The sequence below is a fragment of the Amblyomma mixtum genome, chromosome 4, assembly GCF_055824585.1.
Source record: "Amblyomma mixtum isolate Tamu chromosome 4, ASM5582458v1, whole genome shotgun sequence".
Taxonomy (NCBI): Eukaryota; Metazoa; Arthropoda; class Arachnida; order Ixodida; family Ixodidae; genus Amblyomma; species Amblyomma mixtum.
Window position 1 is genome coordinate 100,754,138 of NC_143015.1, and position 27,763 is coordinate 100,781,900.

Genomic DNA, 27,763 nt, shown 5'->3' on the forward strand with positions numbered 1-27,763 from the left:
GAATATGCAGTTGTGCTGCCGGTAGTTACAGGTATCTACGAACCGCACTAACAAGAATTCCGCGAAGGTGAACGGCCGCCGTTCTGTGGGCATGCTAAGCTCTCATTAGCTTCCAGCCACTGCCAGAGCAGCTTTGCTGCGCTAGGAATGCTGGGAAGGGGGGTGTCTAGGCCGAATGAGATGAAAAGCGGTGGTTATAGGGTGAAGGGGTTGGTGGCAAGTACAAGACATTGCGTCCATGGTTCTGCGAAACGCGAGTAATTAAGTGCTAGCTCGAGAGCGACACCTTGCACAACATGTTCGCGAGGAGACCGGCAGAGGCGAGCGAATAATTCCACAGTTTACAGAACGTGTACAGTCGTGAAAAACATTATTTTATGTGGCGAGCACAGTTTTTTTTTTTCTTGTCTAACAAGTTTTCTCCTTAGCATATAAAATCGAAAAGTTATTCTCAAATTTAGTGGAAGAAAAGCCAGAAACTTAGCAATTTCGTGCAAAAAGTTTGTTTTCCCCTTTATATTGTTCCCGACTGTAAATGCACCCCTCTTCACGACTGCCAGCCACAATTACAAGCAGTTCAGATAACACGCCAGGCAGTTAAATTTTTCAAGTTTGCACACAGTGATATGACCAGAACGACTCTTCTATGAGCTAGGCAGATGGGCAAGTTAGTTGAGATAGCACTGCGAAAACATTGCTGTTAATATCACTAACCTCGTGTCAGCGGTATGGCGACGGCTGCAAGAGAAGCAAAGCAGGGTGCATGGTTCGATGCAGGATTCAAAACTTCAAAACGACCTGGCTGGCTTCGATGACAGCTCCAAACGCAGGTTGTAGGCACATTCCGGTCTGCGAATAGATGAAGCAGAATGCAGCGTCCACCTTACCGCAACACGCAACACATACTAAGACTGGACATGTGCGTCTGGAGAGTGTTACTTTGCTGAAAATTTCCGTATGTTTCTAGAGAATTTGTGGAGTTAGTATGATGCATATGGAGTCGGTAAAAAAAAGACGAAAAACGCGTATGGAGAGCGCGTATGACATATTTTACACTGTGCAGAAATCGTATGGGAATATTGTGGAATGATTAAGGACTCCGCACAGACAAGATAAAGATTTCTAACTGGATATAGATTTCTATATATTTTTTCTTATCTTATGGACTCCATGTTCCCATAATTACATACGAGCAGCTAATATAAACCTATAAACTATAAACTGTCACCGTCTCAATTCCCGGATAAGCCTACCACTGCTCTTGATGATGGTTTTGTTTGCTTTATGGGGTTTAACGTCCCAAAGCGACTAAGGCTATGAGAGACGCCGTAGTGGAGGGCTCCGGAAATTTCGACCACCTGGGGTTCTTTAAGACGCGGGTTCGATCCCGGCCGCGGCGGTTGAATTTCTTCGGAGGAGAAATTCTAGAGGCCCGTGTACTGTGCGATGTCAGTGCACGTTAAAGAACCCCAGGTCCTCTTGATGAGATCGGTGCTTTGGATACGTTTATTCGGTCTTGTTTTTATGTGTGGAGCGTCAAGACTTTGAATGCCTCTGCGTATTCTGAACTACAGAGTCTGCATTTTGGAATAGAAAGAGGTTAGCCTCTCTGAATTCTGTTTGGTTGCAGATATAACCATCTTATTGCGTCTTGCAAGTGGGGAAATTTAGGATAGAAAATACGAATAAAAAGAACACACTAAAAGCACGGATCTCACCAAGTACAGTGGTCGGCTCAGCTGAGCGGCTATCGAGAAGGAGTTTTAAAAAAGCACGGCGGGCATGGCCGACAACCTAAGCGCAGGCCGTTGACTCGCGTCTAGGAAAGTTCTTCCGTAGTGACAATTTTTTCTGGTCGCTATGAGAATGTATCATTTCTTGGTAATGGAGAGTAAAGCTCTCATTCAGCTGACCCCATGAGAAAAGGTTTAAACGTCTCGGTGAAGAGTAGAGAGTCCCGGCGCTCACGAAGAGCTGTCAAGGCCTGCGGCATAAGTTTGACGCTGTCAACCATTCGTCAGGTGTTCAAAATTCCGTGTCTCCCTGCGATGGTTTCTTTTAGAGCTCTCGCCAACGTTGTGAAGCATTAGAACCAAATTTGGCTCTTTGTCAAACTTTCTGTCATACTTGTCACAATTTGACTTTGCTGTCACACTTCCCATGTACAACGTCACGTGTCGACTGACCAGGTTGTCCGGAATCGCGTATAGTGCCACAGAGAGGTATGACAACCCCACAGTGCTTTTCCTGGATAGCACTTATTGCTAATCTCGGAGACATGCGTCGCCGACTTAAAACCCTTTTTTCATTTCGAACCTGGAGGCGCTTTGCGTTTGGCGGAACCGGTTACGATAGTTAACTTGTGAAGCACACCGTCGGTATGGCCACCAACTAACATATCGGGCACTGTGAGGAGTGGTGTCAAATAAAGACCACCGTAATAGCGACCGAGAAACAACTGCTGGACTGCGGATATTATACAAAGCGCGGCTGATCACGCGAACGAGGGGAGTACTGAATACGAACCTGCTCCTGTTCTGCGGTCGTGCTCATGCAGAAAAGGACCCGTGCAACGTAGGGGACCCTGCATGCCGTGGAAGCACTCAACGTCCGATATACATGGCTAGCACTGCAGATTTCATGCCTCATCCGTCCTCTACCACTGCTATAACTGCCACTACCTTTTCCGAGGGGGCCGTACGACACATTAGTTACAAATACTGGTTGGTCGCTTACAAATGGACTCAGTAAATAGCCGAGCCAAAAGGTTTAATTTGCACTATTTTTTTCTTTGAGGCTAGCGGTATAGCGTACCAAAGGAAGACTGAACTGGCAGACACGAACAGAAAAAAACGATGTGTTTTGTCTGCGGATTGTCTGCAAAGAAACTAATCAAATAATCATAAAGCCTGGTTCATTTTTCAGAAGCTCTCGGATGGTTTCGAAGAACGGGTCTATGGTCGAGAAAAGGAGCCCTAATGAAAAGCTCCGCATTGCAAGTGGGACATGCGTGCTCAGCTGCTGTGAGCATGAACAAAGAAACACAACTTCGTAACATAATAACATAAAAAGTTTCGAGAAACCAAATCTTGACAAGCACGTTGGGCTCGCCGCCGTTCCGAAGGAACTGTTCGCTGAGAAGGAAAACGGCTGTGCAACTGGCCAAGGTGGAGAAGACAGCTTTGGCACTTCTGGAAAAAGTGGTCTTTCAAAACTAAACTCTGAAGTTCTGACGTCGGAACCAGGGGAGTAGAATGGAATTTTTTATGTGGCCCAAACGCACAATGAGCTGGTGTTGTCCAACTCCATCATCTTTTGTCTGCACCTGCAGCTTAAGAATTCGATGCATTGTCTTAAAACAGCATTGAGGGGGACTTACCATGGTGTGTGGAAGTACAAGACCCGTGTCTGAATCACTGCTTCCTCCAGGGTCCTTTCCCTAGTTTCTTCGTCCTCCTGAAATAATGATGAAGATATCCTGAGGAGCATGTACCACGGGGTAACAATGCGCAGGCTGTATTTTGAACCCAACTTCACCATAGATGGAATTTTAGGTTTCTTGATTGCCTGCTATGCTTAGCCACAGGGCTTAATGTTATAAACCGAACTGATCCTTTACAAGAATTGTACGTTTCTGATTGCCTGTTAGGTGAGTACCGAGAACAAGCCTCTAATTTTCTGCATATTTTATATGCCACAGTGGACCTGGCTTATTATTTGTGAATGGGCTAGAATGGTCGATGGCATACGCAATGCTGTCCAGAGAAGGTACAAGAATTCTTTCTCTCCTGTTTTGTTCCTCCACCACTACCGGTTGGCTAGACGTGAGGTTTGCCTCAACCAAGGATTAGCGGGGCGAAAAAATTAATAATTATATTTTGGATAAAACCACTGTATTATTCCTTCCGCCGACACCAGAAACTCTCCTCGGACTACCAGCTGTATATCGTGATGTACACGCCGTTTTTACTGAGAAAATGCGTTAAAATGCAGATAACAGGCGTTCGCACATGTAGTATGCATACTAAAAGTAGTGAGTTACCTATACCATCGAACATTCACTTAGTTTATTATAACTCAATTTTTTCAAACACATACATAGAAAAAGCCTTGCTGTCAGAAAACAACCTCGCCTGAGTGCAGATCGGGAAAAAAATGGCCTCCGAGCCATACACACATGTACTACAATGAGGTCTGCATAGCAGAAAGCTCGCTGTACCGGATTCTATTGCGATGGTTTTTTAGATCGAAACAGCAGCTTCACTAGGAGTACCAGCTACAGACCGCTAACAGGCACACAAGTATCAACAGATGCAAAGCGAAATCTATTGCACAAGTCTGACAGGCAAGTAGTTTCATGTCTCGAACTACACACAAGGGAAAGGTCAGTTCTAGGCTAATAAATCATCCGATTTTAAGGCAGCTTAATTTAAAAAAACTTGCTCGATGATTTCCTGGAGGGCAGGTTTCTATAAATTACGGTATTATGGCATATGGAAAAATCTGACAACGTTAATTAACATGCCTCTAGAAGCACGGCTGGCAAACACGTAGCACTTATAGCTTTGGAGACCTGTGTCAGAGCTGATAGACTTACATGGGCAAAATTAACTGCGCAAAAACATTTCAGTGACGAACTCGTATTGTTATAGAGAACACTGCGCATCGTGGGCTGAATGTGCAGCTTCATGCGGCTCGTAGCCCACCGAATATGGTATTCCTACCTTTGCTTCGCATGCACAGCTCAGTAGAAAATCTTTATAGCTCTTTGATGTTTTTAATGCGAACGCATTCAGGTGTCCTCACAGAAGATTCCGGCTTCTCTATCACAATATTTTCTCATGGTTGAGTGAAGTCACGTGACCTTGCGACGTTATCACAACCTGCCCACCGTGGCAGGTGACAGCGGGCTGATTGGATTGAGAGGTGACAAGACAACACGCCCATGGTTGCAGGTGGCAACCTCGTAGAAAATTTGAGGACCCCAAAAATTTGGATGCTGCTTTCCCTGCCCTCCGTTGAGAATTCCTAAGGAGCGCTAAAAACATATCCAGACTAGAGAATGGATAAAGGTGGATTGAGGTTGATTAGTGGGTGGGATTAATACAATCCCACAGGTAATCATGTGGAAGGTACTGAAACATTCTGGAAGGGGGTGACCTATGCATAACCTTCCAGGGCAATGAATCCTGTTCAAAGCTGAGTTTTGGCGGCAAAATCCCAAATAGAGTATTAGACACTCATTGTAGACTTCATATCAGGCAATATAGTTGCTGTCGCATTTTCCTCTTTAGGACTATCGTTCAAGTGTTGTTTCTTTTGTAGCGTAGCTACACTATGCCAGCAGCTTCGGGAGGTCAGTGTGGCTGCGCGCTGAGCCGTGGCACCACTGCATCGCCAGCTGTGCGCATGCGCGCGTCAGGCCTCGCGGCTACGCTGACGGTGGAGGAGACGCCGTCTGGCTCGTCAGTTGTGCGCATGCGCGGAGTGACGTCAGAGCACGCAGCTAATGTGTGAGCCCGGCGCCTATAGACCTTTTTCAGATGCGCGCGGCCATCTTTCGACAGCAGCGCCGTCTTGCGTCTGGCCGATTTCTCCGCCATGTTGGCTTGGGCGGCCGCCGCTGCGATACAGGCAGCGAGTACTCGCCGCGCTGTTCAGCCTTATCCGAGTGTTGATTTTTCCATGATTTTGGCCTGCAAAGTGTTGCACTGTATGCACTGAACAACTGTGAACAAAATGGCCCGTGTTTCTGCGAGCGGCGACGCGGATGTTTCCCTGCAAGTTGTGCCGAAAATCGGCATTGGAGGTGCGCTTCTACGCAAGTGTGCGCAATTTCTTTAACGGCTTTCTGGTATCTAGAATGGAGACATTTATTAATGCGAGCACGGAGCTTGCTGAGCGCTTCTATGTTGTAGTTATAATTATAAAAGAAAAACCGCTCCCTTCCGAGCTAACAGCAGTGTTGCTGTCAAGCGCTCAAGCGGTCTGATCTGCGTTGCGCCGGTGACACGAACTGATTGAAATTGCGCTCGACCGCGTCTTTCACTACATTTTCCCTCCGCACTGTCCTAAAAAACGGTACTTTCTGTAGTGCTACATTGAGAAGGCAGCGCTGGAGCGCATAAGCGCACAGAATTTTGTTCCGGCTTTTGGCTTTGCATAAATTCCTTGATTACTTCGTACTAACGGTAAAATAACTGGTGAAGCGTGCACATGTAGGGTGGTCCACTCTTAGCGTGGACATGCGAGTGTGTGGCAGCGCTCTTCGGAGCACCAGTGCATCCGTCGGCGGCGTGCGTCGAAGCAAAGTGTCGCAGGAACAGAGGAAACTGGATTTGGAGCTTCGCGTCGTCTGACATTTCGCTAAACTCAGAAAAAGAAGTAGTAGAGAGTCGTGGCCTTTGAACGCGATGTAATTTATACACTTGAAACTGGTGCACCTGCTGTGACAGTTATTGAGGAGCATATCTGCTTGGTCAGTCTCGGGTGCGGCCGCTGATTAATGCCGAAAGAGCGAGAAAGAGCGTGCGTGTGGTCGGGTGGGCACTGCGTGCCTGCTGATTGCACGTCCCTAATAGACACATTTTTTTTAAACAATCGGGACTTTGCATTATGGCGTCAGTTGAAAAAAGAATTTGGTCGAAGCATGAGGTGTCACGATGCAAGGTGGACACGCCAAAGCTGCGGCCTTCAGTTTTTTAAGTCCTGCTGGTTTATCGGATATTTACTGCAAGCAAACAGCTGTGGCATTTGCGCAATGCATCATGGCTTTCAAGTACTCTCAAATAGCTATGTTTACAGTGCCGTTGTCTTTATGTAATCAGTCGCCAGCATCGGCAGTTATAACAGAAATGTTTCACGTAACCCGCCGTGCTGCTGCATCATTTACCCAAGTTATTACTTCTGTTTTGATTTTGCAAGGGTTACAGACAACACATATCTTAGCGACATCGGCAGTAGGTGCTCGCGTGTAAGGTATGTGTAGCTGAAAAAGCCCGCAACCGCACTGCCGCCGTGGCTCTCTGTGTTCTTCACACTGCTCCGCTTCAAGCCGCCTTCGCTTAATGTAGTTGTTTGAACAGCAGACGACTGCGCAGTGGTTTCCCGAAGACCTCGTTGCAGCTTTAATCGCACATACACCCAAATCGGGCTAATACAGCTAGGCAACCGCATACAGTAAACACGGAGAACCGCAGAGAACGCACGGGACGCACGGACACCGCCTTTCCGAACCAGCCAGAGAGGAGGAAAGCAACATGGCGGTGTTCGGCGCGCTGGGAGCGAGGCTAAAACTGAAAAAGGTCTATAGACCAGATTCTTTTACCCTCACACGCAGGCTGCTGGCGCGCCCCCACTCTCGACACCAGTCGCCATCTATCGGCGCGCGCGGACCGATGGACTGCGGGTCGCGCCGGCACCGCGCGTAGAATGCATGTTTGCGTGTTCGCTTCTGTCGTTGTAGTGCTTCATCATAACGTATGAGGGTGTGTGCTGTGCGTCACTACTCACACTTTCCCCCTACCAGACAGTACTACGGTTATCTTGCGCGCAGCTAGTAATTAACGTGACATCTCCGAGTTTTTTTTCCGTTCATTCGGATGTAAGTGCGGCGAGGCAATGCGCGTCTCTCTCGTTGTTTGTGCCCACCATGATGATAGTGACATTGATAATTAGCGCTCGTGTCCTGTCTTCACCTTTTCTGTGTCTCGTTTTTCGCGCTACGTTTTTCAATGATGATATTCTGCTGGCTCAGGATTCTAAACGCTGGCACCGCAGCGGCGACGCTGCTCCACCGAGCCGCTGGTGCGGCGGCGCTGCTCAGGGAAATTTTGGAAAAGTATTGCAAACAGCAAGGATTTTTCCCGCGGAGTAGTCGGCCAGGTAGCGTACGGACTGGAAACCAGCACTTGTAAGTAGATTTCTGCGCTGGCGTGTCGTTTGTTGCCGTCTTTTACGTGCGCTATCATCTATGATAATTTTATGCACAGGAATGTGGATTTATTGATTTGATTCAGTGGTGTAGTAACTGGATAGGCGAGCTGCAGTCTGAAGGTTGTCCCGACGAAGCGCGTTTTCGATCACCTCCTTGCGCTGAGCTTGCTCTAGTTCCCATTAAACACATTTCATGCACAGGATTGTAAGCACGACCGCTACCGATTTCAGTTGCTCTTTCCGCGCGCATGTCATAGGGATCAAGGGGGGATGATAAAGGGTTTACCGTAGTGTCTTTCTGCTTTTGCTATCTACCTTAATCATAGGAAAATATGCGTGGTTTTAATACATTCATTCACACTTAGCCAAACGGCTACGCAACGCTGTCACACGCGGCGAGAGCTACCGAATAAAATGAACGCGACTTCGGACCTCAAAATTCGTGAAAGCTGAATTTGTTGCGAATACCTATTCAAGGTTTGATAATTTGAGCAAAAGTACGTTTTTATGCACCAGGTTGCGTAAACCATGACAAATTTTGTTTTTTGCTGGCGCTGCGACTCAGTTGAGCTCACAGCGGTAATTTGTTGATAAACTGGCCCACCACACATGCGGCAAGAAAGCCCTGTTTGTGGGTGGTACTTTATGGCCGAAGGATTAAGAGTGCATGGGAATTGGAACTGCACGCTAGCCGCTCACCTAATACTTGATATTGAACAAAAAGTTTGTTTGTTTTTTGCAGTGGAGCACCAAGACGGTAGCGATATAAGCACGAGCGCGTTCTAAGCGTCAGCACAATTCACGTGAATGTGAAACTAAATGTCATTAAAACGCATTAATGTGCTCCCTTTGATAACGTGAATACTTCCTGCAACACAGCCACGCTGCGGAAGTATGCTCGGCAATGTTTTTTTAGCGCCCGAAACGCGGCTATATGCAGGCGCGCCCGCGGAGCTGCCGCAGCCCCGCAGTCACCAAAGAAACGCCCGCACCGCGGCGCACCAGTCGGCGGCAAATGGCCGCACCCAGGAGCGGCTCTGGATTCTGGTCTATATTATGCTAGCATTTCGAGAAGCAGCGTGGCAGCGCCGTAGCCACAGTGGCGGTGCAGTGGCTGGTCAGGTGGTTGGTCACGTGGTGCGGAGCAACTGCCGGCGGCGGCGAAACCCAGTTGGGGAGTGGAGAGGAGGAGGGGAGGAGAGGAGGGAGAGTGAATGCACGTCCAGGGACGAAAATGAAGAAGGAATGCCCAGCTAGGAGCCACGGAAGACTGACTTTGCAATTCGACTGAGAGTTCCACTCGGCCAGCTGTAGCTATCGCGTCACTCCAGGTTTAACCAGAGCCAAACAACAGCCAATTTTTTTCTATAAAGATTTGAAGTTTTCTTCATTCCTCACATGTTACACTATAAAATTTGTTTTTGAGGCACAGTAGCATGCTATAGACACCTCCTGCTTCTTAGTCTCATTTGTTAATTTATTTGTATTTAAAGTGAGTACATGTGCGAAAGCTGGTGTTCATTGTTCAGTTGGAGAGGACACTAAAGCTTCGCCTTAAGGTTATGACGTGATAGCTGCAGTGGGTTAATGTCAATAAATGCAGAATTGCTCATTCCCTAACATTCATAGATGGCGGCGAGTCCTCATACCACTGCCATCACAGTGGAGCAGCGCTTAAAGGATGCACCACTGCACTGGCAGGTGGCTGTGTCTATCACAGCCAACCGAAGAGAATGAGCGACCCGTGTTGCTCTTCCTGAGCACCCTCTGTAGCCGTTGCTGAGCAACGGCGACTCAAGGTCGTTTGGTAGCCACTCCGCCACGAGCATATGCGACGAGCCGAGCTGGGATCCAGTGTTGCTTTCGCAACAAAATCGGGTGAGAGGCAACCGCGCCGCCAGAGCAGAACGTGGGAGACGCAATGATTGCAGATGCCCATCTATGTGCATCACTTACATTGGATTTTGTACGCCACTTTAATAAGTGACACCAAAAAAGCTGACGTCACGCATAGCATAGCAATGGAGAGGCTGACATCACACCATCTGTTAGGTGCGGGGACGGCTCCTCGTGGAGCAGGGGATTCACGAGCCCTGGACCACGCGACGAGTGGTTAGACCTGGCGTAGTATTGCTCTCGCAATAAAACCCTTCATTTTCATGTTGGTCATCCAACGCTGAGCATCGATGCTTGGGTGTTCGCGCTATGAACGCTTTCGGCAAGTTGTGAGGTGAACAAAATAATTGCGGTGTCAAAACGCTAGAACTGAAATCCCAACCACTGTTCACTTATACTCACCGGGACTGTAGTGGAACGAATGATGAGATGGACAGCTTCCGAGGGTGGGCGTCCATGAGCGACGCAGGTATCACATGTAGAAGTGGAGCTTTGGCTCTCCTGCATGGGGTAAATCCTACCTGAAAGTTGCTGGTCAAAAAAAAATTACGAGTGACGGTAAGACGCGGATCGAACCGCACTTGCTTTTCAGCTGTTTAAAAAGCAACTCCAGTAAATTTTCAGCCTTTGATTTATGTTGCTGAGGGCTTTGTCATTGCAGTACGAGAAAGCCCTTATACTAAATTTATACATGCACTGATAGTGTTACTTTTGCTTTGATTTTTATGGCAGCAACTTTAAACTTATTTAAGGTGGTTGTTTTCAAATACTCAAACAATAATTTTACATAAGGAAAAACTCTGAACAAAAACGGAAACTCTTCATCCTCAGGCTTCGAGGCTTGAAACGGTAGCCAACGCCAACGCGGACAATTTTTCCGACATGGGCGTACTAACGGTCTCTCGTATGATTCTACAGAGCGTTTGCATACGGCCTTGCAGGTAGCGGTTTTATGACCTTCGCTAGATTCATTGCACGAACTTAGCGCACTCCAATCAAATCAAAGCAGTGTTCATCCAAAAGAAAAACAGCCATTCTAGAACAAATCTTAAAATACTCGCCTTAAATATACATTACCTCTCCCGGAGGCACTTTACCTCACATGAAGAAATTGAAGAGAATAAACACTATTATAGACCATCTATACTTTTCATTTGTAAACTCTCTATATACTGCAAACAATCCTTTTGAGCGACGCATAAACTGATATTTAAAGCATTGGATCTACACTGACGGCTCTCAAATCAGTACGTAAACCTCACCACAGCTATAAGCCATCTACACTTTTGAAATGTAAACTCTCTATATAATGCAAACAAATCCTTTCGAGCGACGCATAAACAGAAATTTAAAGCATTGGTCTATGCTGACGGCTCTCAAATCAGTACGTAAACCTCAGCACAGCTTCGGAGGAAAGCGAAACAAAAACAACAACAAAAAAATGTTAAAACAAAAATTACCCTGCATACAACGAAGTCTACTCATCAACCAGAAATGATAGAACGGCTTATGCATGGTCTACTGACCACCAGATTGCCAGACGCTTAACATAGGCTGTATTCAGTATTTTCTTTAGGCGTGGCCGCAGCATGTCAACCAGGAAATGTTCTTCGTACTAAGCTGCTTGGAGCACGGTCCCACGTGGCATGTTGCTTCCGCATTCGATTTCACTCCACGCGAGACCCGAGACGAACACGCAGGGACATGACGCATGATGCTTCTGGGGGATGTCTCCATGACAACGAAGAAACTGCGTCCTCTTCCACTGCACATAACAGGAGAAATACGGTTAGGAACGGGTCCCAATAATTTGTGACGCGTAATTCGTGTTTACCCAAAGACAAAAAAAAAATCAAAGCCTTCAGTCCTTATTTCACCTTAAAAGACAACTGTACAACTGGAGAATTGCGCGAAATTGAAAGATTCAAATGCATGCAGCCAGTAGGTAAAGCACGCTAAGATTTTTTGCGGTAGCATTTAAAATAGTGGTGTAATCGAGGATTGAATTTTGTTTAGGCTTCTCCTCAGTGGTCCGGAGGAGTGTGCGTAAGTTCGATGTGACGTCACGGAAGGTAAGATTTCCACCTATCTCTGCCATCAGGCACACCCCGCTGTGCCTTGTTTGATGCTGCCGAAGAACTCTCGGCGGGCTTTGCCTTCGGTGATGTTTGGTTTTTTTCCTTCGAAACTAAGCGTTTATGCGTTGGAAATGTACCACTACTTTCAGTGATGTCATCATGCGCCCCCCATTGCCACTATGCGCGGCGGCGAAGCGTGACCATCGCAATTTTAACATTCGATAACGTCACCATTTGAAACACTAGCCAAAAGGACTTCGTGTGCTTTACCTGCAAGTTTCATACATTCGACACATTTAAGCTCATCGATTTCTAACATATGCAATTGCCCTTTAAGTACCATCAATTTTGCGATCGGTGCGAGGAAATGTATCGCTCTTTTCGCTTTAAGCAGCGACGCCACAATTTTTTTGAAGTCTTCTTGAGCGAATACAGTGCGTCGTAAAAAATAGACCCGTTAGCGAACCCAGCTTCTTCATGTGCTGAAGCGGCAAATGGACGAAGGTTATTCCAAAATTAGGAGCATCCCAAGTAGCACAGGTGATCGGCCCTAGTAATGCAATTGGATTATTTTACTGTAGTCCGTTGTACGACCGGTATCTGCCAATACGCTCTCAATATTGAGCCAATTACGTGTTAGGGAAGACATTGGCGAGTTATCGATTTAGGCTGAGCATTAGATAAGATAAACATTTACAATTTTAAAGTAAAACTGAATGTAGCTCCGATTATTATTTTTTTTTCTGTGTCAATTGTGTGCATACATGAACTGTTTAACACCATGACGCCACAAAACCAGATTGCCTTATATAGCTCTTCGTTGTGCACCGATGAACAGATGCGCTACCCTTGCGCCCAACGCCCCCCGGAGCTGAATATTTTCGCGTTGAAATTTATTAATGCGAATAAGTGGCAGTAAAATAGCTGCAAAGTTACCTTTCTGGTTCTGGTTGGTGCGCTCAAGTTCTTGAATCCTGCCACTCCGTCATTAGCAGCGAGGTACCACGTGTAGGGGAACCCTGTCGCTATAGGAAAGCAACAATATGCAAACGGGTACGTTTAAACACGAATGTAAGTTGTGGTGAAAACCTTCTTAACCTATACGAATTAGCATTGTTGAGTAATGAAGCAGATCACTGCGCTTAAATCAGAGCATTTCCTATTTTATATCGGTATATTCCGCGAATGTTTGTAGCGTTTGTTTGTTGTATTTATTTGTTCATGCTTCAAGGCTGCCGGCACGCCGCTTTATCGCTTCGTTTGTGACGCAAGACGCGCCTAGAATTATCTCGATTGATCGCATCCAGGCGGAGCCGATTCTACATTGTGCCAGAATGTTCTAGTAACTTCCCAAGCTTTATCTCGAATGTTCGCTATCAGCTTTAAAAGGAGCACGGCCGACAGCGGCGGGCATTCTGTTCGACGACCGCCGAGCACGCTTGTTGCTACGCCGCCGCCGATTGATTCAGTTCTTTGCGGGCGCAAGCCAGCCCGAATAAAGAGTTTCGTTTCGAAGACATTCTCGCTGTGTTCCTGTTCGCCGGAGTGGTTGGTTGGTTGGTAAACATTTATTAAAACAGTCAAGGGGCCGAAGGCCCAGATCTAGGGGTCGGCCAAGACTCCTTGGAATCTGGCAGCCTCTAGAGCGTGACCGATGAGCGTTCGTTGGTCGTCTAGGATAGAGCTGCGTAGACGAGCCTCCCAGGTATGTTGTGTGGGTGTTGGCATGTGTTGTCGTGGACAAGACCAGACCATATGAAGGAGGTCTGCTGGGATATTGCAGTGTTTACACATCGTCATATACCGTTCAGGAAATATATTATGGAATCTTTTGGGATTGGGGAAAGTGTCCGTCTGGAGTTGGCGCCATGTGACGGCCTCTGTCTTTGTAAGTTCTCGGTGCGGACCTGGATAGAGTTGGCGAGAAAGACGAAGCGGGCAGGCATGAAGGAGGCGAATCTCCTTCGTCTCTTTCAAGCATTTGTCGTAAGTCGTATTGCTTATACTGCTACATATTTACGTCTCACGCTCACGGAGAAGCACCGCCTGGATTGCCTTATCCGCAGCGGCGTCAAAACAGCCCTTGGTCTTCCTCTCTCTACTCCCAACGACAAGCTCCTCGCCCTTGGTGTCTCCAACACTGTTGACGAGCTCATTGAGGCGGCCCTCCTGGCCCAGCGCCAACGCCTCTCCCTAACTTCCGCAGGCCGCTCTATACTCGAACGACTTCGCATCGCTCCCTTCCGTCCGCCATCCTCGGTGGTCAATCTCCCACCTGCCATCAGGGCCAAAGTCAAGACTGTCCCTCTCCCCCGCAACATGCATCCAACTCATCATCAAGATCGCAGAGAAACTCGGGCCGCGTCACTCCAGCAGCGATATGCTGGCCGACTTGACGTGCTTTACACAGACGCGGCAGACCATCCTAATCGGACTGCTGCAACAGCGGTTGCCACAGATGAGAACATGACTCTTCATGCCTCCTGCTCCGTACGCACTTCACATATCACTACAGCGGAGGAAGTAGCTATTGCTCTCGCGCTGTCCACTTCTAAAGCTAGAGTAGTCATAAGTGACTCACAGCGCGCCATTCTTGATTTTACTCATGGCCGTATTTCAGTCGAAGCGTTTCGCGTACTCATATCAAATCCTCCTAAACACCTGACCCTACTGATACGGGCTCCAGCCCACATGGGTCTGAAGGGTAATGAGGGAGCACATGAGCTAGCTCGAGGGCTCACTTTCCGAGCAGCTTATCACCCCGCCCCCAACATGCCCGCCTTGGTCAGGAAGGACACCATAATCACTTCACGCGATCTGCTCCAGCACTTTGTTCGCCGGAGTTCAGTCCCCACTACGTGACATCTGGTGGAGGTGCCGACCTGCTATCCAGTTATGCCCCTCACGATGGAACCTGGTGCACAGCCAACGCCCGTCGTGGTTCGCCATCCCCGTGAGCCACCGACTTTCCGTGGAGAACCCCACGAAGATGTAGAGGACTGGCTAGACATGTACGAACGTGTGGCAGCGCTGAACGCCTGGGACGACAGCGCTAAGCTTCGAAACGTTTATTTTGCGTTGGACGGCCCTGCCAGAACGTGGTTTGAAAACCACGAATCTTCCCTTACGACCTGGGCTACCTTCAAGAAGCAGCTACTGGGTACGTTCACTAGCGTAGTACGTAAGTAAAGAGCGGAGGTCCTCCTGCAATCAAGAATTCAACTCCCAAACGAGACCGTGACTGCGTATGTGGAAGATATGAAACGACTTTTAAGCCGCGCCAACCCCGACATGATTGAGGAAAAGATGCTCTCCTTGCTTATGCGTGGCGTGAAGGAGCAACTCTTCGCCGGCCTGATCCGGGATCCTCCAACAACCGTCGCCGAGTTTGTAGCTGAAGCTTCATCAATCGAAAAGACCCTTGACGCGCGGTCCCGTCACTACAACCGACCACTTTAAGTGCTGACGGCAAGCCCCCCAGGAGATACCCCTGCAAGCGGGGATAACCTGCGAGATTTGATACGCGAAATTGTTCGCGAAGAACTTCGTCGGCTGCTGCCATCCCCACCGCAGCAGACGCAGCACCCTCAGGTGGCGTCGCTCACGGACATCATCCGTGAAGAGGTTCAGCATGCACCTGGCTCCCGCCACAGACGACACCAACGGAAGTTGACGCCATCCACTACGCCGCCCCACTACGCAGTTCTGCGCCCCGACGAGACCCCTGAAGCCCTCTTCGACGGGCACCAGCTCTACAAGAACGACGACCTCTAGCTCCCGCCCGACCACCTTACGAGCGAAGCAACGGAACTAGAAAATGCGACCAGTGGAGGACTCCCGATAACCGCCCACTGTGTTTCCATTGTGGCCATGCCGGGCACATATACTTGCCCACTGCCCGTACAGACGCATCGGGCTGCGAGCGCTGACAACGCTGTTGCAAACACGCGGCACTGCTGCAATACGGCGTACCGTTCATTGGATAAGCAAACTCTGGCGAACAACCATTAACTGCTGCCTGTCAGGGTAGCAGGGTGGGTGCTCGTATCTTTACGCTTGTTCTCGGCTAGTTTCGAAACTTCCGCAATATCGGCTAAGCATAGCAGGTTTTTCTTCAAGTAAAGCAAACCACCTAGAAGTTTAGATAGAAGCTTCTCCGCGGCATGCTGTAGTTACCAAGTTATGGAAAAGGTTTCGTGGGTTCTGTTGTCCCAAAGGGACTCGCATGCTGTAGTTACCAAGTGATGGAGAAGGTTTCGTGGGTTCTGTTGTCCCAAAGGGTCGAGCTATGAGGGTTGACGTAGTGGACGGTTCCGGATAATCTCGACCACTTGGAGTTCTTAAACGTGTACTGGCGTGCATAGTATACGCAAGCTTCTAACATTTCGCCTCCGTCAGAATGCGACCATCGCGGTTGGAGTCGAACCCCGCGTATCTTGGATCCGAAGCAGAGTAACACAAGCACGGAGCCACCGCAGCGGCATTTACCAGGAGATATTACGGTACTCACCATTTTAGCCTTTTCTTTGTCAAAGGAGGGACGTAAAAGGCATGTCCACCCGGACATGGCGTTGGCTCTGCGCTTTCGTAGTGTGATGCCAGGGCCCCTGCTGGCTGTGCTCGTCACAGCTGAGGAAGAGGCGCCCCTTCACGTATACCTAGAACAGCGGCGCAAAATGAAACCAGTTGAGAACCTACATTCGGAACAGTTTGCTCTCCTGCATATAAATTGTACATGGTCTCCAAGTCTAGTGAACATTTGCAAAATGCCCAGTCGAAATCTATGCGTAATGCAAATATTGCTGCACAGTTTCCAACGCACTGCTTCCTTCTGTCCACTGAAAAGTTTGAAAGCATTAAAGCACACCTTTCGTAATGCGTCATTTCGGAAGGAATTCGGGTTCAAGATCACATGACTGCAATAAGTGGATGGTCATAAAGTTTAAAAAAAAATGTCAACAAGTGTATTTTCTCCTAGGACTAAGATAGGGTGAAAAGGGAGCCATTCCCCGTAACGTTTTCTTTTGTAGTCTCCGTTAGTCTGACAGTGCGAGTGAAGGTGCGTATAGTACATGTTTCTGTATGCAGACGACATAAAACCCCGTTGGCAGCTGGAATGCTCTGCCCTTGTCCACGTCACCTCTTCTGTTGTTGTTGTTATTAGTAAAGATGGCGTATGATCACACTGGGGCATCAGCCAAGAATTCACAGGCATGGATCACTACCGACTGTCTGATTTATTCTGCACATTACTATCAGCTTATCAGCTGCAAAACCAGATGTCCGTCATAAAGTGGCGCCCCTTAACCCCACCACGTCATCACATCACAGCAGTATAGCATAAGGTAAAAATGATCATCATAGGCAACGAAGAAGACATTGGAAGAGACAGCAGTGAGGGATAGTGATAGCGGTAGTTTTGGAACGATAAAGGACATGACTAAAAATGGTCAGGGCCATTATTAAATATAACAATAGTAAAGGCCTTTAGCTTGAAGGCTTTTATGGGAAACGCCTTTAGGTAGAAGGCCTTTAGAGTTAGTCTTGCGAGCAAAGTACTTTAGGATGAATGTCTTTGGGGCAATAGCCTTAAGGACGAAATCCTTTAGGTCAAACACCTGTAGGGCAAATACATTTAGGGAAAAGGACTTTATGTGAAAAGGTGCTTTCGCATTGACAGCATATAGGGACCTTAAGAGGCCACCATAAATTACTAAATCTTCATATCTCTCCTCTGACTATACATATATATATACTACTGCAACACCTGTTTTCTACTGCCGTGTGTTTGCTGTTCTTAACCACAAGTCAACCCATTTCTACCTTCAGCGTCTTCATTGTTACAGCCGAATTTTCTTTTTCTTCACTTCCCCCATAGCATTCCAATAGTTACCCCGACCTCATACGTTCCTTCTGCTTCAAAATCGCTCTCCTTCCCTGTTCATAGACCCTACATCGTGATAGTAAAAGAGCACCCAACCGAAAACGCTGGAAAAGAATGAACGCAGAAGACCTCAACAAAGATGTAATAAAATAGCGCGTGCAACTAAAACAAAAAGTTGGCAGTGGCTGAGCTCTGCTATGCCAGGATATGCGTAGCGTGAGCAGAGACGTCACGTGGCTCTGCGCCGGCGGCAGCAGCGGGAGCGGTGAGCGCGCGCGGCGAGGCGACCGCAAACGCGCGTGGCAAGGCGCGCCAGCTGTGCGCAGTGATGTCACTCACTCCTCGCGCATGCGCAGTATGTTCGACGGAGGGAGCACACGAAACAGCGAGACTGTGGCCAATATAGCTCACGCTACAAAACCAGCCTGGAGTTTAGCATTGCTAAGCATGAAGTATCGCATGAAAGGAGTTTTTTTTTTTGCAGGTGGACACCACTGCCACACACAAGAAAGCGCGATTGAGGTGTCCATAAAAAAATGGAGCCAGTTATGGGCCCTTCCTTTCCTAAAAATCTGCAGTCTAAACAAGCTTGCGGTGGTTTTGAGAGAAGGAAAGGCGTTGAAACTGCCTGAAATAGGTGGATGCCACCGCCTACGCACAGCGCGACTGAGATGTCCACTGACCCAGTGAGCCAATTACACTTGCTTCGCAGAGAATTTTGGCAGACACCGCTGAAACCCGGGGTGTGTGGCGAGAAGTGCTTTCGCACTAATGGAGGCCGCAAAGCAACAGCGCCTACATTAAAGACGACAATGATGTGCCAGCAAGCAATGCATGGCGGAGGATAATGATTGGTTATCAAGAAACGAAAGGCGTGGTAAAACTCCCTGGTGGGCACCTCAACCGCGCCGTGAGGGAATGGACGAAGGTGGGAGTGAAAGAAAGAGGTGCCGAAGTAAAGGGCTCCTGAATAACTTCTACCGCCTGGGGATCTTTAACGCGCACTGAAAAAGACGAAAAAGGAGGAGATCATAAAGTTAAACAAATGCGCATTCATTAAGAAAGCGAATAAAACATGCCAGCACTTCCACCTCCGATCGTTAACACAACAGAAGAGCGAATAATGGAACACCGACACGAGGAACGCAGGACACATTAACAAACAAAGGCGCGTTGAAACAATATGTACAACCAAAGAAAACAAATAAGCCACCACAGCGTGCCAGCACTATCCCCTCCCATTGGGCGCGTCAGTTTGAGCGAAAATTAACATCAAAGAACGCAGCAGTACCGAACAAGGATGCAATGATACAGCACTACGTGCGACTGGAAACCAAACAGTGAATACAACGTGTCAGCAAGGAGCGCGTCGCGCAAGAACGAAGACGTAATGAAGCAGCGCAAGCAAGAATTCATAGTGCAGTTTACACTGCTTATGTGCAGCGAACCTGAAAGCCCTCATCGTGAGCGCTATGTTCTTCAAAACAGAGTGCCTTAGTTTTCTGGTTTTTTTTTTCGGCTCCTCCTGTATCAGGTTTTCGCAGCTAGGCCGGCCGGTGATGTCTTCCGCGTTAGTCTTTCGGTTTCCGAGTATGGAGAAAATGGCAACGCTATCGCCTCCTCGCTTGTTTTCTTCGCCCACTGCGGCTTCACAAACATCTCCTGCTCGCCTGTTCTCAAGCTGAAGTCTCCGAAATTTTCGAAAGACTACAAGCAGGTTATTGTCAACGTTTACTCTAGCGTGAGGAAGCGCTTCCCGGAGAAGACTGTGCGCGAAGTTCTCGAAACTGTGGGCGAGATGACCGGGGTGAGCCCTCGGACAGTTGCGAGGTTCAAGAAGGAAGGTCTCGCTACTGGAATAAGATCACCGCAAAAACGACCTAGCCAGGTGACCATATCTAGCTCTCGCAGTGTTAAATATGACAGCTTTGCAGTCAACGCCATCCGACTCAAGTTACATCGTATGTATGCCGAACGCGAAATACCTACTTTGGACAGAATCCTGGATGAAGTGACGAAGATGAAGAAGCGTTCGATGGCCTGTGCAGCGGAATCTCTGCTCAGGGCCTAAAAATGCAGAGCTTTCAACAATCCCCATCTCGCCGCACTAGCTCACTCCCATAACACACCGAATCCGACATCTAATACAAAACATTACTACGACCGGAAGGACTTCAAAGAATTTTCCTTGTGACAACAGCTCAAAGAGGAGACCCGAGTCAGACGCTCCTGACTTTAAAGCCGCCGAGTACACCGATCAATACAAGGTTGCCGCTAGCCGAGGCTGCTCCGAATAATCGACGCCACACTGAATTCTATCACCACACAATGATTCATTGTGTGCCGCATGCTAAAAAGTCGTTCAGTACCCGAGAAAAGCACTTCGCAATCACGTCCGTCGCCAATACACTACACTGCCTTTTCCCTTCGAGACAAGTAAACAGCGCTGTGTTTTTCAAAGTAGGTATTAGAGTTTGACAGTTTCGAGTTTCTACCTAATGAATCTTTTAAGAAAAATAAAAAAAAAATAAACCACCCGAGCCGGGAGTCGAACCTAGGCCCTTTGTAAAATGAACAGAAAGGCGCGCGCTTGGTACCACTCAGCCACGACGCGAGGCGGACGGATACATTTTGCTTGTTTTTTGCAGCGGACTACTTTCGTACCTTTGGCAGCGTTGACAGCTATGTATGAAACGGAGTATAGACCTCGACGCAGCTTGCGCACTGAGAAATGCAACGGAGACGCGCTTCGTAACGGTGATACCACTAACGGTGAATCCACGAAGGTATATGTGAAGCACTGCACACTCGAATACCTGCCGTGAACTATCTTGCAACGGGACTAAGAAGATTGGAATATAGTTGCAACGTGACAAAGAAGATAGGAAGGTAGTTCGCGACAGATATTCAAGTGTGCATGTTTCACTCAGACCTTCGCGGATTCAGCGTTTGTGGAATCAGCGTTCGGAAGCGCGTCTTCGTTGAATTTCTCAGCGCGCGAGCTGCGAACCATCTTTCAACGTGACTGAGAGACGTAAGGCATAAATAATGAGATCTGCCGCGGCCGCTCCGGGGTTATGGCGCTCGGCTGCTGCCCCGAAAGATTCGAGTTCGATCCCGGCCACGTCGGTCGAATTTCGGTGGAGGCGAAATCATTCTAGAGGCCTGTGTACTGTGCGAAGTCAGTGCACGTTAAAGAACTCCGGGTGGTCGAAATTCCCGGAGCCCTTACGGCGTCCCTCGTAGCCAACTCACTTTGGGACATTAAACCGCCACAAACCATAAACCAACCGTATGTAATGAGAAACCATATGACACCGCCGACACCGGTGTATGACGAACGACTTTGTCAAAATTTCGATGCGAAAACTAGTTATGGGCCTTTACCTTCCTCAAAATCAGTCCAAAACGTTGTCAACACCAACCGCCAAGACCAACGGCCAACACCATGGAACGGCATACGCCAAGGAACGCCAACGGCAAAGGACAAAGAAACGCCAACGGCAAAGGCCAAGGAACGCGAATGGCAAACGCCAACGTGAAACGTCAAGAAACGCTGGCGGCTATTGCGTATGAAAAGTTGAAAATGGTTTTGAGGAAAAGAGATGGCGCAGTAATGGTCTTTTCTTGATGGGCCACCTGAACCGCACCGTAAAAGGTAGGAAGCTGGCAGCGAAAGAAGAAAGAGGTGCCGTGTCTTGGCCACTCCTTCGCTGTGGAAATGTGCCATTTGAGGCCAACCAACGAACGTCGTCAACGTGAACGCATGCCGCGCACACTTCTGTCTCTACCGCCATGTAATACCTCAAAGGCGATTAAGGTCTCCACGGACGCAAGAAGGCGTTATGCCCCTTTTCTTTCCTGACGCATGCCCGTCTGATTTTGCGGAATAGGATGCTAATAGTCTTTTCACTAAAGAACAGCAGACAGAAAGAAAAAAGCGGTCATCCTGCAGAAGCAATTAGTCTACCGAGCCACGCAAAACCACTTATGAACAAAACCCGTACTGTATTGTTCGGACCCGAATCGTGGAAACGCGTTTTGGAACGCCAATTGAATAGATATGCCGATCCACGTTATGAATGAATGAGCTATTTAGATAGGGAGGATCGAGGCCTTTTATTGGGGAATTACGTTGTTAAGAAAGGTTTGATTTATTTATGGGGGTTTAACGTGCCGAAGCAACTCAGGCTATGACGAACACCGCAATGAAGTGCTCCGGAAATTGCGTCCACCTGGTGTTCTTTACCCTGCACTGACATCGCACAGCACACGGGCCTCTAGAATTTCACTTTCAAACGGAAATTCGATCGCCGGTATTGAAATCGGCTGAGTTCTTTGACTGAACAAAGACGAACTCAAGATACGCATCACAGAGAAACAGTTAGGAATAAAAGGTGGGTTTATGTGAAAAAAAAAGCAACTGTATTAACGTTTGGCCTAATATAGTTCGCAAATTCAACTCGAGAATTAAATACGGTATAAACCACTAATAACCCCAACACAGTGCGACTTATTCTTATGCCACCCTATTTCTCCACACGACACACAAGTTTTCTGAATTTCTTTGGAGGAGAAATTCGAGGCCCGCGTACTGTGCGATGTCAGTGCACGTTAAAGAACCCCAGGTGGACGAAATTTCCGGAGCCCTCCACTACGGCGTCTCTCATAGCCTTAGTCGCTTTGGGACGTTAAACCCCATAAACCAAACCAAACCAGTTTTCAGTAGGGAGTGAAAACACAGAAAAAATTTGCTCACACGGTACAGCGATGACTGCGAAGCAGCAGGACAGGTGCTGAAGACCCAAATCAGCTCCACCATCAACGCTAGGCAGGGCACCTGCACCCAGCAAGCTTGAAGGCGTCCGCCCTGGTCAAACGCCACCCTTCGACTGCTGGACACGTCGCCGTCTGCACAGGTTTGGAGGTTGCGGCGTTCTTTTATTTCGCTGCATGCCGCGTCCGCAAGGTACCACGCGGTCACACTTTCGAGAACATTCTACAATGTTCTTGCTCCTTCTCGGCGCATTTTTTCTCCTTTTGTGTTTTTTTAAGCTTGGCGCGAGCGTTGGCGCCTGGTTAGAATGGCTATGTGCTTGTTTATGGTTTAAGGCGTTTAACGTCCCTAAGCAACTCATGCTATGAGGGACGCCGTAGTGCAGGACTCCAGAAATTTCGACCCCCTGGGGTTCTTTAACGTGCACTGACAACGCACAGTAGACGGGCCTCTAGAATTTCGCCTCTATCGAAGTTCGACCACCGCGGCCCGGGTTCGAACCCGCGTCTTTCGGGTCAGCAGCCGAGCTCCATAACCACTCAGCCACTGAGGTGTTCGACTATGTGCACATGCGCAGCGAGCAGGGTTAGCGTTTCAAAGGGAAAGCTCAACTACGGCATCTTCCGCGAGTTTCGCCGACCACGCCGCTTTTACCTTGAGCGACCTTCAGCCGCTCCTGTGGTGGTGGAAGCATGGCCTCCCCATACGTGGCACGAGGCAACCGTAAGGAGGTTGCCCTTAAAGGGCAAAGGGCAGTTCTTGGAGGGCTATCCGCTTCAAGGCGCCGGTAATTATCCGGCGCTGGTCAGCAGCATATACGGCTCTGGTCAGCAGCAGCGGAGCTGGCCAGCAGTCTCTCCCAGTATGACTCCGCCGTGGTTGGGGATGGAGGGTGTGGGAAGGTAGAGCATGTGAGAAGGATATGAATAGTCTCCCGGTTTCCCGCAGAGCTTACAGGAGGAAATGAACTGATCGAGGTAGCGGGCATGAAGAAGAATAGGGTAGGGAGCAGTACGGGTTTGGAGTCGGCGCCAGTGGGAGGCCTAGGTTAGGGTTATAGAGGGAGCCGGCGGTGCATAAACGCGCCGGGTATCTCAGTAGTGGATAATGATATCTCTGAAGGCAAGCAGACGCTCCCGGGTTGGCGGAGGGGTCCAACTCTAGCCCGGAAAGCGAGACTGCTCCGGATCTGCGCCAAAACAGACGAACAGCGGGAGCTTCGAAAGCAAAGGCGTATAACTGCCCTCTGGGACACTTCTCACCAAATTATTCCGAATTGATATAGGTCCCAGCCCATTCGGGGAATCCGGGGAACGAGGCAGCCCACAATAAAGCCCGAGGTATCGTCGACCGGGCAGTGGATGTGTCTGGCTCCCTGAATTTCACGAAGGACTCCATGATCACATATCATGATCTCGCCAATCATTTTAAACTAGAGAGGAGAATTTTTCCCCCTCCGGACAAAAGCGTGACTAAAGAACAAGAGGTTACGTGGCGTCGTCTATAGACGAGATCGATACGAACCCCATCACTCCTCGCACACATTTATCCAGACCTTTACAACCCAAATTGTAAACACTGTGGCCAACGAGCCACCCATGATCACATCCTGTGGAACTGCAAAATCGAGCCACCTCCGGGTGATCTAGTTACTGCTCCTTCTCTCGAGAGGTGGGAGACCGTGCTCGCTAGCTCTAACCCCTGAACGCAAGTTTTGGCAGTGGAGTGGGCTGACAAAGTCGTCGAGGGCTGCGTACTCTCGACCACTTAACGCGACCTCTTGCCAAGATCTTTCCGGCGAATAAAATGTTTTACAATCAATAAAAAATTCTGGGACACTGAACACCTGTCGCGCTTTAAGCTACCTGTCGGAAGTGAGAGGTAGGCTGCATGCGTTGGCATTGACGACGTTGTGGCAGAAAGACGGCACTGACGCTATATGCCTTCGGCGTTCAGTGTGTTAATTGGCGATGGCGTTGTCAACATTCTATAATAGACTCCTATGATTTTGAGGAAAGAAGGTGCGGATGACTTCCTGGGTAACTGAACGCCTCAATCGCGTTTTGAGGTATGGTGGTGGTGAGAGTGAGTGAGTGAAAACTTTATTAGCTCTAGATTCGGTTGTATTCGGCGGTTTTGAGATGGATTCGTCCATCTTGCTCGAAGGTCGGTTGCCCTTAGTCCAGGGCTCCGCTGGATGCTGCTGCCAGTTTTTCTCGCCGAATCAGACCTTCTTGGTCGACCCGGCGATCGCTGGAGAGCACTCCCTCCCATTGTTCGGCACTCGGGTTTGTTATCACTGGTACCACGCTTATTCTCTGGCATGCCCACGTTATGTGGTACAGCGTGGGGGGTTCTTGGCACCAAGGGCATTTGTCATTGTACTGCGTTGGATACATTTTGTTGAGTACGAGTAGGTTCGGGTAGGAGCCCTTCTGTAGCTGCCTCCACGCGACAGAGTCCTCTCTGCTAAGGGAGTTGTCCGGTGGTGGATACCGCTTTCTGCAGCCCTTGTAATAATTTAGAATCGCCGAATAATCTTGGGGTACAGGTTCGTTCCCCTCGAGGTCGCCTACGAAAGATTTGGGGTGGATGCATTAGCGCTGACAACGTTGTGCCAGACACGCGACACTGCAGCAATAGGCCGCATAATCACTGGGTGAGCGGCCGCGGCGGTTAAATTTCTTTGGAGGAGAAATTCTAGTTGCCCGTGTACTGTGCGGTGTCAGTGCATGTTAAAAAACCCCTGGTGGTCGAAATTTCCGGAGCCCCCCAATACGGCGTCTCTCATAGCCTGAGTCGCTTTGCGACGTTAAACCCCAATAAACAAACCGTTCATTGGGTGAGCAACATCTCGCAGCCCACCTACCTGCCAAAGGTGACTGGGCGGGTGTGCTGCAGTTCTCGACAAAAAATTACGAGGAACTTTAGCGGCTAAAGAGGTGAAAGGCGAAAGCCTGAGTGCTGCATTCTGCTACACGATTGTTCATTGCACATTTTGTTGGTGTTGTTGCTGCATTAATTAACTTCCAATTAATGACGGTTAAGCTTCGCCTTTAGGAGTGGAACGCGACAGCGTTTTGTAGCGCTGCCACGGAGTCCAAAGAACGCCACCACCCGTTCGGCGCGATGCGTTGCCCTTTGAACGTAACGCTTTTTGAGGAAAGGAAATGGGGCTGTATTTCTCTGTCATCTCGGTGGACACATGAGCCGCATCGTAGAGGAAGGGAAGAAGTGTGAGTGCAAGAAGAAAGAGGGGCCGTAATGAAGAAAATGAAAATTGTATTTGAGGAAAGGAAATTACGCAGTAACTGTCTCACATATCTCAGTAGACACTAGTCGAAAATTGTATTTAAGGAAAGGAAGTTGCGCAGTAACTGTCTCACATATTTCGGTGGACACCCGTCAGAATTCGCGCGCGGTGACGTCACGACAATTTGGACCAATCTGAAACGCGGACAAATACGCCTTGCTCGTCGGTAAATTGGTTTTTGAGGAAAGGAAATGTATCTGTCTCTCATATCTCGGTGGACACCTAAAGCTCGCCGTAACGGGAAGGGAGGAAGATGGGAGTGAACGAAGACACCGCATTCACTAGACGCACCTTTGTTCATTCAAAACCATTGAGCTGGCATGGCGGAGTCGTCAAGGATGTCCACTGTATCCATTGTTGTTTGCCCTATATCTGGAACACCCCTGTCTCAGTATAATTAACAGCGCAGCTATCCGCGGTTTCTCTCTGGCTCAATGTGGAGTTAAAGTTTTAGCCTACACTGATGATGTCGCCCTCTTTTGTTCTGACAAAAAGAGTGTACTTGAAGCTCTAAACTTTACTAAACAGTTCTGCGATGTATCAGGCGCGACTCTCAATTTAGAGAAATCGAAAGGCTTTTGGTTGGGTTATTGGGGAACTAAGCCAAGCCAGTTAGGTGGCATATGCTGGGACTGTAACCCTCTTGAGTACCTAGGCGTTCCGCTGCATCAAGTTCGCAACAGTACAGCCTACTGGGATTCACAAATTGTAACTCTACGGCGGCAAACACAGGCTTGGATGGGTAGGGAACTCTCAGTGTTTGCGAGGGCACAGGTCTGTAACATATTTTTGTTTGCAAAGCTCGCGTATGTCCTTCAAGTCCTGCATTGTGCGAGGAGGAAGGTGCAAGCAATACACAGAATATTTGCAACATTCGTTTGGCGCTCTCAATGGGAGCCCATGAGGCGCGACAACTTGTTCCTTCTCTTAGAGGGTGGTGGAGTGGGCCTTGTTCACCTGTTCGTGCATCAACTTGCTTCCCGTTTTTTCTTTTTCAAATCGGCAAACCACCCGTTTCTGGTAGCTGTGCTCATTAGGCGGCTTAGTTTTCATTTGCCTTACTTATTCGCACCGACTGTGCAGGCTCGTGGGGGACTTTATGGGGATTCCTTAAGGAGGTTGCTGACACTTTCAATTTCCGCACTGTGTGCTTCTCTTTAGATTACCTGTATAGCCTCTCGAGAAAACAGATGACCCTGGCTCTCACTGAGTATTTGTTTTCTACACCATTATATCGGCAGCCTTATCTCGGGTCTTTGGAAATCAGTGTTCTAAAGCGTGTTAGGCGGATGTGCATTCAGGCAGCCGCTAAAACGTTCTTTTTTAAACTACATAGAGCGACGCTGCCTATCAAGACATTTCTTAATGACAAGGGGATGTTTGTACCCTGGAATGTGAATTGCCGTCTGTGTAACGTGCCTGAGACAATTGATCATTGCTTCATCCTGTGCCGTGATGCCATGTTCTTTTGGAACATACTACAACGAACTCTTAAGAAGGACATTGAAATTACACCATACACTATTAGATTTCTGCCTGTTGACAAAAACTCTGTTGTGCCTTATGATCTGTTTATGCTGATGGGACTATTCAGTCTTTGGAAAAGCCGTATGATGGACAGACATGCCGAGCCACCAAGATCGTCCAAATCTGTGTTTCGTGAACAGTGTGCTTTGGTGAGGAGTGTATATGCTGCACGCGAAGAACCTCCAAGCTGGCTGCCGCGCCTAGATGCATGTGTCTGCCTCCCTGAATTTTGATGTTTTGATGGGGATGCAGTGGTGAGTTAGGGCTATGGCGGGCTCCTATTAAGCAGCCCGGTAACTTGAGACACGAACCAGTCTGATTGATGTTTTCCTCCTTTCTACGGAAGTTCTTCC

At 48.4% G+C, this 27,763-nt stretch overlaps 1 protein-coding gene across 11 annotated transcripts in view; it reads right to left on the bottom strand.

Annotated features, from left to right (window-relative positions):
* Nucleotides 1-22,825, bottom strand: part of LOC149347599 (uncharacterized) — a 165,119-nt gene extending 142,294 nt beyond the window's left edge. For all 11 annotated transcript variants that reach the window (XM_089587209.1, XM_089587201.1, XM_089587200.1 and 8 more), the window contains exons 1-6: nucleotides 22,553-22,825; nucleotides 16,420-16,567; nucleotides 12,846-12,934; nucleotides 11,448-11,596; nucleotides 10,234-10,352; nucleotides 3,380-3,456 (exon numbers count right to left, since the gene is read on the bottom strand). In XM_089587209.1, the coding sequence (XP_089443335.1) occupies nucleotides 3,380-3,456; nucleotides 10,234-10,352; nucleotides 11,448-11,568 (317 nt within the window). In that variant the 5' untranslated portion in view covers nucleotides 11,569-11,596; nucleotides 12,846-12,934; nucleotides 16,420-16,567; nucleotides 22,553-22,825. The remainder of the gene's footprint in view (nucleotides 1-3,379; nucleotides 3,457-10,233; nucleotides 10,353-11,447; nucleotides 11,597-12,845; nucleotides 12,935-16,419; nucleotides 16,568-22,552) is intronic.
* Nucleotides 22,826-27,763: the final 4,938 nt, after the last annotated feature.